The 11,380-nt window shown below is 36.7% G+C and overlaps 2 protein-coding genes across 2 annotated transcripts; one reads left to right on the top strand and one right to left on the bottom strand.

Moving 5' to 3' along the window:
• Positions 1 to 9: 9 nt before the first annotated feature.
• cwf19l1 (CWF19 like cell cycle control factor 1) lies at positions 10 to 3,911 on the bottom strand (the record flags this gene model as incomplete). The annotated part of the gene is made up of 8 exons (XM_042481615.1): positions 3,839 to 3,911; positions 2,408 to 2,492; positions 2,155 to 2,239; positions 1,944 to 2,045; positions 1,628 to 1,842; positions 903 to 1,018; positions 581 to 665; positions 10 to 159 (listed from the first exon to the last, which is right to left on the bottom strand). Coding segments are annotated over exons 1-8 (861 nt in total), but the record flags the coding sequence as incomplete, so codon positions are not given.
• A 1,253-nt stretch (positions 3,912 to 5,164) lies between these two features.
• On the top strand, positions 5,165 to 11,257 carry dmtf1 (cyclin D binding myb-like transcription factor 1; the record flags this gene model as incomplete). The annotated part of the gene is made up of 11 exons (XM_042481614.1): positions 5,165 to 5,237; positions 6,716 to 6,831; positions 7,642 to 7,737; positions 7,930 to 8,015; positions 8,652 to 8,769; positions 9,281 to 9,357; positions 9,508 to 9,665; positions 9,760 to 9,792; positions 10,176 to 10,285; positions 10,754 to 10,982; positions 11,106 to 11,257. Coding segments are annotated over exons 2-11 (1,168 nt in total), but the record flags the coding sequence as incomplete, so codon positions are not given.
• Between the last annotated feature and the right edge of the window lie 123 nt (positions 11,258 to 11,380).

The raw sequence follows: 11,380 nt of genomic DNA, 5'->3' as shown, positions 1-11,380 counted from the left end.
ACGCTGTACCTCTTCCTCTGTGGTGCTGAAGTTCATTTGTTTGTCCATCTTGTCTTTTTTGGAGGACCTGTACGGGTTTTCTGTGACATCCTGCGGCTGCTTCACCAGCTCTGACGGATCCATCGTCTTCATGGGGATTATGTTGAAGGCGTACAGATACTGCAGCAGACACACACACACACACACACACACACACAGAGTTTAGGATGTGATGCTGGTACTGTCAGACAATATTTGATTACATTTTGGAAAGTTGGCACCATTAAAAGTTTGCTGAATTAGCCATCAGCTGTTTCTGTTTACATTTCTCGATGGATGTTCACACTTTTATCGCTGGATTACTTTGATACTTAAAAAAACCTAAAAACGTGCTGATTCTCAGGCAGGTTCTGCAGCTATGAGATGCGTCTTTGCTCCATTATTTCTAAGCAGGTTTATGGACATTTTATTTGCAATGAAAATCTGAGATAATGACAGAACGTAAGTCAAGCTGAACTTAAAAACGTGTGTATCACGTCTGTGTGTGTTCAGATTCGACTGTTAAAAACGATGTTGTTTGTGATTCAGGAAAAACACACACCTTCTTCTTGGCGGGGTTGTTGACGGTTGCCAGAGCGATGAAGCGGCTGACGTGCTGAGCGTTTTCTTGGAGAACAACGTGATTCCTGAAACACGTTATCACAGAACAGTTAACACACACAGCACACACACACACACACACACACAGTATAAAACAAGGGTGATAAAGACGAATCGACCACTGGGACGAGTTTAGGGATCCTTTGATGCAGTAAAAATGTAAAAATACTCTGTTAAAAGTACTACTTTCAAAAAACTTTAGTTGAAAAATGATCAGCAAAATGGCACAAACTCAACAGTCAAAAGTCGAGCGCTCGTTCTACCTGTACGGGAGTCTTTCGTAGTGAGCGCCCTCCAGCGCAGCAAAGTGGTATCGCGGTTTCAGTTTGTCGGCGAGGTTGGCGACGGAGCTGCTCCCACACGACTTTGTGTTCACTTCCTGTAACACGAGACACATGAAAACAACAGCAGAGCCTTCAGGTTCATTTAAACACGTTCACACACACTTTTACACAGAAAACATAACTTTTCCATGATTTTCAGGTACATTTTTAGGACCATGTTTTCTCCCCCCTGGTTCTTTATCATTATTATATAATAACTTTTTACAATATATGTTATTTTAAAAAATATTTAATCACAACAGGATTAGAATGAATATTTAAAAATAAATTTGAGACTGTTATTTATTAGAGGGGATGGGACGGAGTAAAAAGAGGACGCATGTCAAATCATTTTTAAGCACTGGGGAGAGACGAATGTTTTTTATTTTGGTTTAGGAGAGGGGCATACGAATTCAAATGGTTGCATTTTTGTATTTATTTTATAACAGAGAAGTGCATATTTTCTGTAAAAAATAAAATAATTCTGCAATTTAAAACATTTTTTGGTAGAATTAACGAAAAAAAAGGCAAATTTGTTACTGTTTTCTTAAAGAAAAAAAGGTGATTTTTTTTCGTTAAAATGTTTTTGGATTTTCAAAGAAATCTCACAGATGTAAGTTTTTCTCAGTAACAACAGCATTTATATATTATTGTATTATTTTTACCGGCGTGTTTCCGTAGAGCCACACTCCTCGGGGCCACTGTGACGTCAGCAGGATGTCGACTCCTCTGAACTTGGAGCTGCTGGTCAGTGGGGCCACGAGGGCCGACAGGTCTTTGGATGTGAAGCAGTGAGCCGGGGCCGGTTCCTGCGTGGCCTCCTGACCGCTGACGTAGGCGATCTGCAGCCCGGACACGCCCGAGAACACGCCGCGCCGACCTGAAAACACACACACATCAACGTGTTTGATGACGTGAAGTCAGCAAAGCTCTCTGGGAGCATCCTGACTTCCTGGAGGAGAGGCGGGTCTCAGGTCTCACCCAGATACGTGATGTTGTCGGCCAGCTCGCAGCCGTCATTGCCGGGGAAATTCTTCACCGTCTCCTGGCTCGCTGCTCCGAGGATGTAGGTGTGGATCGGAGCTGAGGAGGCAGAAAAACACAAAACAGACTTTAATCAAAGAATAAAAACTAAAAATGATCTGTGAGGTGTGAGGCAGGTGTTAACCCTTGATTATCCAGACGGTTGTACCTTTTTTGGCTCCAGTTTTGTACTGCTGCCACTCTGCTTCAGCCTCTGCCGTCGTCCCAAAAAACTCCCCGACACACAGCAGCAGCTGAGAGACAACAGCCAAAAATATTAGAATACAGATGAAACATCTGTATTTACTACATCAACGACAGACAAGTAAAAAATGCAGTAGCTTAAGTAGTTGAGCATCTCTCAACTGCAGGATTATTTGCTGAATATTTACTGACTCTGACAGAACTGAAATCAAACTCACGTCAAACTGTCCGGTTTTCTTCTGGATGGTCTGGACTCGATTGAACAGAGCGTTCAGTCTGCCCTCAACGTCTCCACAAGCCAAACTGCAAACAAGCAAAGTTTAAAACCTAATCTATGCATTAACCCTTTAAAACCTGGAGCAACATCACTTTTCTTGTTCTGCTTCCAGATGCCTTTCACACATATTTAAACCTTTAAATCCAGAACAAAGTGGTGTTATTTCTTTTCAAAACAAGGAGGAAAAGGAAATAAGCAACCTGGTAAGAAATCCTACAAAGTGACAGAAGTTTAGGAATTTATTATTATTATTTTTTTAAAGCTAGGGAAAATGTCAAGGGGCGATAAAATAAAAAAAAGCCTGGGAAAAACTATATTTATTGCTAAATCTTGTGATTACACATTTAAAATTAAATTACAGAATTATTAGAATTTTTAAAGCACTTTTTCAAAGTTGTTTCCTTTTTATTCTATTTATTTAGTTTAATTATTTTCAGGTTGTTGTTTTTTATTTATTTATTTATTTGCTAATTTTTGAATAATTTCTTCCTTTGTTGCCCATTTCCGTCTTGTTTTGAAAGAAATCAAGCCAATTTGCTTGGGTAAAAAAGGGTTAATATTAGCATCACATACTGGGACATAAACAGTCAGGACTCTGAACAGATATGAAGTAAAAATAGTCAAAAGTAAAAAATAAACAGAATATTCACACAATAGTAAGCATTTTAGACTCCAGATAACTCATGTTTGCTTTTAACTCATCAGAAATCCATCGAAAACACGTCTGTTTTTTTCTTTACACTCAAAAGAAGACTTAAACGAAGCCTCGTTCATTACTGAAACTATACAGATACATATTAAAATCAACTCTTCAATTCGGCTGATATAATATGACCCTCACGTGCTTTTTACACCGGAAACACTAAATTTAAATGCAACAGACCCCGGCTGTAACTCACATTATTTTTGTGTTTGATTTAAGATCTATTACAAGTCGTGTATTATAGTGGAGTACAAGAATGCCGAATTTTGAATTTACCACATTTTTCATCGATTATGCTTCACATTGCCTCTTATTAAGTACATAAATGTGCCAGTGAGGACGTTATCTTAAATTACATAAAATTTTCATAAGGTTCGGCGAAGCTTGTCGCGTTTCGTGTCGGATTTATTTGTATTGGTAGCAAAAGGAACAATTTGAGCCACTGAATTTTACAAATAAGAAACCCTCCATTGTTCAGTATATTCACAAAACCATAATATTTTTAAAAATATTAATGTATAATATGTTTTACAAGACATTAAAATTTAACAGACATCCTGTAAAATCCTGGTTACAGTCAAATAAAACAAAACAAAACACATATTCAACATTTAACTACATGAAATATAATTAGAGTCACAGTTAAAATATTTATAAAGTTAAACTTACACTCTGACTGGCTGTCCCGACATGTTTTGTTTATTATTGTCTCAAAGTGTTAAAATGTGACCATTTGGATTTTTGCAGTTTCTGCGTTTGGTTCGTCGCTAATAGCGGCCCGATGGAAATAACAGCGGAACTATTTCTGTCTTACAAATCACACTTCGTGTACCAACAAAAGGCGGTTTCAAGATACAAATAAATAAACATACACGCTCATTTAGTGTCAGTGTATATTTTTGGTAATTACTTTACATTATTTCAGGCAATAAAAAAAAAATAAAGAAGTCAGGTTTTTACCCGGACAGGTTTTAGAGCGGAGAAAAGGGTTGCCAGGTTTGCAAATGTTTACACGTTTTAACACGTTTACACATTAATATTTTTACTTGTTTACTTAAATGTAAAATATATATTTATTGTATTTAAACACAATTTCACACTTTGGCTTGTCTTTTGTTCTTTTTGTCTCTGTATTGATTTTAAAGTTTTATTCTGTTTAGCAGGTACTAATGGTTTAATATTAAAAAAAAAAAAGATTTATACTAACCATTATTTTAATTATCAGTTAATCTGCAGATTATGTCCTTGTTTAATTGTTTGATTTATTGAGTGATTTAAAGTGAAAAAAGTTTGTTTGGTTAAACAAACAATGTAAAAACCTACATATATACATTTTCACTTTACAGTGACATAAAATACAGGAAAAAAAGAAAATCACAATTGAGAATCTGCACCCAGTTGAGTTTTATTGAACTGAAATGAATTTTATTTAATTTTTTTAATTTTATTTTACATATTGATACAAACATATCTGATAAGGAGCAGAAAAAAGTACAAACTTATTAAATCCCACCCCTTCTCCATCAGTTAATGAAAAATAATTAACCCACCTCCATTTTTATTTATATTGAATTTTCTTACTATATAAGCTACATGAAACCACATAAAAACTATATACTATTAGGAATTTTTGCTGATAATAAAAAATACCTGAGATAATTAATTACTTCTCAAAATAAATGTTAAATGACAATCAATTAAACTGTTAGCACATCTTTGCATTCTGTATTTGATAAAATTATAATAAAAATGAGAAAACATACAGTCTGTGTAAATGTCAGCCCCCTCATGTACAAATAAAATATTACTGCATGAGTAAAAAACAAAATCCTCATTAAATCACCTAGTAAATACAAATTATTTTCATTTTGTATTTTTTACAAACACATACAACCATATACTGTACATAAAAATATATGTGTAAGATGCACAGTCGATACATACAACCCTGCAGTTTTACGGATTATCCACTAATCTGGCAACCCCTCCGGCCCTCGGACGGCCGGTCCTCATCCTGGCACTTACCTTCATCCTGGTAACTCACAAGTCCCCGGACCAAAAACAGGAAGTAAGTAACCAAATCAAAAGTAAAATTCACTTTCTGTTCGGTAGTCGGAGCCGCGGGGCGCGCGCTGACACCTCAAAGTCAGAAAAAAATGAGATTAAAGAGCCAAAAACTCCGTCAAAGCGCACAGACGCCATAAGCTTCACCTTGTCGACTAAAAACATGGCGCCGGAGATTTTTCGTCTTTCATTTAGCTGCGGAGCTTGGTGGATGCTAACGGTTAGCATCAGAGCTCCACCGGTAGCATTATAAAGTCTGTCTGTCTGTAAACATTAATAAACTGAACCACGTGGCTGCTTTTGTGTATTTAAACTATAATAATTTAATTTCAAATGTCTACATCACGTAAAGTCTCGCTTCCATCTCTGCGCTAAAATGCCGTGTTTTCGGCAGCGTTTCAAATAGCGATACATGGGACCTTACGCCAAAGTCAATATAAAAAATACTCCATTTCTAGTTCGTCTTGCTGATTGCCAAAGATTACATATACTATTTATTTTTAATTATGTAAAATATATTAAAAGCGACCGGGACTGCAATTCGGCGCACATTATGTCCAACAAGCACAACTTTTTTGGACACATTTTAGCCAAAATCTACTGGCTGTGCTGCGCAGCTGCAAGATCCCGTTTCTCTGGCACACAGTGGGGGGCGGTAGCGGGCAATTTGAGATCAATATATTAGATTTTTTTTTTGTTTATTTATGGATCACTTCTCACCCGAGTTAACCCTCTAAAACCTGGTTTTCTTGTGCTGTGTTCAGATGCCTTTCACAAGCATTTAATCCTTTGAAGAGTGTAAATTGGTTTAATTTCAATAAAAAAGCAGAAAAATAAGGAAAGATGACAAGAGAATGACATAAAATCTCAATTAAAAAGAGAGAAAATCATCAATGAACAAAAAAATGAATAAAAAATATATGTGTAATTATTATAATTATATTGTTAAAATAAGGTTACAAAAAAAATATTTAAGTTTATTATTTATTCATTTTTTTTATATAATACAACTGTTTTGTTCTTTTCTTTCTATTTATTTATTTATTTCATTTTATTTCAACTAATTTCAGGGTTATTTTCTTGTAATTCTTAATTAATTTCTTGCAAATGTTTGGGTCATTTTATGTTAAGTTCCCCCTCACCCTATTTTAATGTTTCTCAAAAAAATCAAGCCAACGGATAATATTTATTTATTGTTTTTTTTAATGTGTTTGTTTGTTTGTTTTTATTTTTTTTACATTTGTATTTTCTTTTTTTGCCCAATTTCAGGCAATTTATTGTAACTTGTAACTTGTGTTTTAAAAAAAAATCAAGCTACTTTGCTCAGCTTTCAGAGGTGTAACGTACAGTTTAGAAAACATTTTGGCCTCTTAAATGAATATTTAACAAAAGGACATTCACTGACCGCTGTTGAGAACTAAACGTGCTTCTCTTCCTATGACACTGAAAAGAGTCTGAGGGTTTAATTTTATTTGTCAGCAGGTGAGCGATGAGTTCAGCAGCAGAGGACGAGGACGCCGCCGCGTTAGAAAACGTCAAGTCGGTCACGCTGACTCAGGACAGCGATGGAAGCATCATCCTGCACTGTCCTCCCAACGGTGGGTCAACAAACACACACGCACACTTTCTTTTTGGTCTTTTTAACAAATAAAAGTCAATCTATCGTCAAACTACTCAAACACGATTGATAGTTTTATGAAGGGCTGTGCAACTTCAGTGATCATAGATCATTTTAAGTCAATTTCTGAAACACAAAAATATCCCAGCTTCTCAATTGCAGGAATTTTCTTCATGTTTTGTGAAGATAAACTGAAAATCTTTGAGTTTCTGAAATGTTGGTTGGACAAAATTAAATATTTTAAGATGTTTTGGTCATAGGTGGAGATTTTGGACGGGACGCGGGTGAGAAACGTCCCACAAATTGCAGAAAATTAGTGAAAGGTGATAAGAAAATGACCTGAAAATGAGTTTTAAAAAGGGGGAGGTTATTACAAAATAAAAAAAATAAATAAATACAGAAAACTACACATTTTATTTTTATAATTCTATAGTTAAAATGATGTTACAGAAACATATGTATACATTTATAGGTGTACATTTTGGTCGTGATCCCCAAAATATTTAGAACATTTGTCCTCTTCAATAAAAACATGAAAGTAGAGGGTTTTTATAAAAAAAATCTGAAAATTTACATTATAAACTGATGCGGAAAAAGCAGAAATTGGGGAAATAAACCTGCATCCTTTGTTAAATCGGATAGAAGAAAAATTTGATAGTGAGAAACTTAATTTTTCCTTATTTTCTCACATTTTATGAATTGATTCATCTTTAAAACGTTACCTGCTGATGAATTGAAAACGAAATCATAACGTTATTGTGTGTGTGTGTGTGTGTGTGTGTGTGTGCAGACGAGGACTCGGAGCCCCTCCAGAAGAAGCTGCGTCTCTCTACAGGAGAACAGGAAGATTCAGACGCGCCTCAGTTCTCTGTCGTCACTTTACCAAGTGAGTCGCACACTTTTCATATTTCTGAGGCGACGTTACGTCGAGAACACGTTTCCTGTCCTCACTTTAACTCTCAAACTTCACTCTGGATCAGTGAGCAAATCCAAAAGTCCTGTTTCGCTATAATCACGAGGGCTGTGGTTAAAGTCGTACCTTGCAGCTGTGATGATGTGTCCTCTCTCTTCTCGTCAGTGTCGGAGAGCGATGAAGGCTTCGAGGTGACGATGACGGCCACAGCAGACGGCGATCTCTCCGAGGAGGGCGTCGCTCAGATTCAGGTGCAGATACAGCACTTTTCTCCTTCTTTTTCTGCATCCTAAATAAAAACAAGACCTTATTTGAGTGTTTATTTAAAGAGTTACTCTTATTTGCTATTTTTTCCTTTTTCATGCGCTGATTTTTAACCCTTTGAAACTTGGATCGACCTTTTTTTTGTGCTGAGTGAAGACGCCCTTAACAAGTATTTTCAGTGTTTAGCAAATTGATTTCTCTTGAAAACATGAGGAAAAAGGCAATGAGTAACTTGGCAAAAAATGTCTCCAGAATTGAATTGCATTGATTACCAAAGAAAATGTATTTTAAAAAATCTAGAGAAAAATGTCCAGAAAACTTTATTGCTATTATTATTATTTGATTTTTTATTTGATTTTTTATTTATTTTTTCAGGTAATCTTTTAAAACTTTACTTGTTTTTTGTGTGATTATTATTATTATTTTTTGCTAATTTAGGGATTATTTTGCATTTTCGGTAAATACATTTTTTATACAACTTTTATACAATTTTCTGACAATTGTCCTAAAAATACAATTTAAAAAAATCTGTTTCAGTACTTCTTGTAGTTTATAGACTTACAGTCCTGAAATTTCACAAAGATTTGATTGTCGTGGTTTAAAACAATGCTTTTTGTGTGTAGATTCTGCACGAGGACGAGGACGAGGACTCCCTCTCACCCAATCAGAAGACAGAGGTGTCTCCGGTCAGTCAGGCCTGGTTCACGACCAAAGAAGACAAAGACACACTGGCAAACAAAGGTACACACACACGCACACACACACTGCTCTGCCTCACAGCTGGAGGACGTCGGGGACTCACGGAGACTAAAGAGACGATCTGCAGACAATGAAAACACGTTGTTTTATTCGTATTTTTATTACAGTAAATTCCTATAAATCTCTTTGTAGTTAAGATTTAAAAATCAGGAAACTAAACGTGACTTCGGTTTACACATTAAAGCAAAAAAAATTTCTTTTACTTTTTCTGTCATTATTATGGAAAACAGCGGTTTCATTGCACTTTCTTATTTTCATGATTGATTTAAATGACTGTGTGCTGGTAACTGCTGGGTCACGTAACTTTACTTTTAAATGGTTATTTTGGTATTTTCCAGCCTGTACTCTTATCTTCGGGCTGGGCGATCAATTAATTTTATCAATTAATTCAAATTTGTGGACCGATCTCAAAAATGGTTGTTCCCAATAGTCACTTAAGACGCGTGAATTAAACTCCCTGTAACGTAATATTTTGATTATTTCTTCACTTCAGGTCATAAGTGGAAACAGGGCATGTGGTCGAAAGAGGAGATCGACATTCTGATGAGCAACATCGATCGATATGTGAAGGTACGTTTCTTCCTGTCTTTATTTGGGTCTCGTACATGTTATGCATATTTCGTCTGACTGTGTGTGTGTGTGTGTGTGTGTGTGTGTGTGTGTGTGTGTGTGCGCGTGCGTGCGTGCGTGCGTGCGTGCGTGCGTGCGTGCGTGTTTCAGGGTCGAGGCATTGACGATCCAGCCGAGATCATTTTTGAAATGTCCAAAGAGGAGAGGAAGGACTTTTACCGCTCCGTAGCTTTGGGGTTAAACCGTCCGCTGTTTGCCGTCTACAGACGAGTTCTACGCATGTACGACAACCGAAACCACGTCGGCAAGTGAGTTTACGAGGAAAAGATGGCGGAAAACACATCTCAACTTAGTGTTTTCTTTTATTTAATAATAGTTTGTTCTTTTTTAAATTTCCTGAAGGTATACTCCTGATGAAATAGAGAAGCTAAAAGCGTAAGTAAACATTTTTAACATCAAAATATCATGTTTTTCTTTCTTGTTTTAAACTTACATTTATATTGTTTATGTTTTTTAAACATTTGTCTGGAGTTTATGCAAACTACATCTCTGGCCTCTCTTAAATTTCTTTTAAAAGCACCTCTTTTAAATGCAGTTTTACTTTTAAAGGTGTTGCTTTTTATGTCTAATAATAATAATAAGTCTAAACTCCTTATCATAAACTTTATTTTCACTTTGTTCTTAGTTTTGATTTTTTGTTTTGCTGTTATTTTATTGGATTCTCTTTTTATTTTTGTTGTTGTGAAGCATTTTGAACTATTTCTTGGGAGGTGTAATATAGATAAAATTATCTTTATGTTACCTGCGGTTGCGTTCAGGCTGAGGGAGAAACACGGGAACGACTGGGCGACCATCGGAGCGGCTCTGGGTCGCAGCGCCTCGTCTGTCAAAGACCGCTGCCGACTGATGAAGGACACCTGCAACACAGGTACACAGCACTTTGTCCTCAAATACACACCTGAGGTACTTCAAGTCCTCTCATGGTACTTTTTACTTCTACTCTGCCATATTTATCTGACAGCTTTAGTTACTTCACAAATTTGGATTTCTGCAGACATAACATTTGAAAAAAATATAAAATCGAATGTTTTGTTCTAAATGAAACTCCCAAGAGTTAAAACAGGTCCAGCTGAAGCCATAAGTCCATTATAATTCGTGTTTATACATTTTAGGCCTCGTCTACCAGGGCGGGGCGATATGGGCTGAAATTATATTGTGGTATTTTTAGGCGATATCTCGATACACGATAAATATCTCAATATTTTTAAATCTCCTTAAAAGCGCTTCATTAATGCTTTAACTGGGACTCAGTTTTCAGAAATACCTCCATACGTGTAGACAGCCTTTCCTGAATTTCTTTTTCATATACTGTGTTTGAAATGTCATTTAAAAACAGGTAAATGGAGTGAGGAGGAGGAGCGACGTCTCGCTGAGGTCGTGTACGAGATGGCGGGTGTGTCGCCGGGGTCGGCGGTCACAGGGGGCGTTTCCTGGGCGACGGTGGCCGATCAGGTCCGAACGCGCTCAGAGAAACAGTGTCGGTCGAAATGGTTGAACTACCTGAACTGGAAACACAGCGGAGGAACGGAGTGGATGAAGGAGGACGACCTCAACCTCATACGCAGGTACTAAATACCTGCATTTACTCAAGTACAAATTAAAGATTTCAACCTTATGGTAAATATTGTTCTTTTTACTGCACCACATTTGCTCCGTACTTTACTGAAGAGTCATCTGTGGTGTTTCAGGATATCGGAGCTGGAGGTGGAGGATGAGAATGAGATCAGGTGGGAGGATCTTGCAGGCGGGTGGAGCAGCGTCCGGTCGCCTCAGTGGCTGCGATCCAAGTGGTGGAGCATCAAGAGACAAGTAGCCAATCACAAGGACATCCCCTTCAACGGTACGCACACGCACAGTCGTGTTTTTAAAATTTAAGCCAATAATTTGTTTGTATTGTACAGCTCCGATTTAACTTTTAACCACAGAGATCTTTTCTGTGTAACTGTCTTTTTTAATGTCTATC

This window comes from Plectropomus leopardus, unplaced genomic scaffold, assembly GCF_008729295.1.
Source record: "Plectropomus leopardus isolate mb unplaced genomic scaffold, YSFRI_Pleo_2.0 unplaced_scaffold29240, whole genome shotgun sequence".
In the NCBI taxonomy this organism is placed as follows: domain Eukaryota; kingdom Metazoa; phylum Chordata; class Actinopteri; order Perciformes; family Serranidae; genus Plectropomus; species Plectropomus leopardus.
This window is presented reverse-complemented; position numbering and strand designations above follow the sequence as displayed.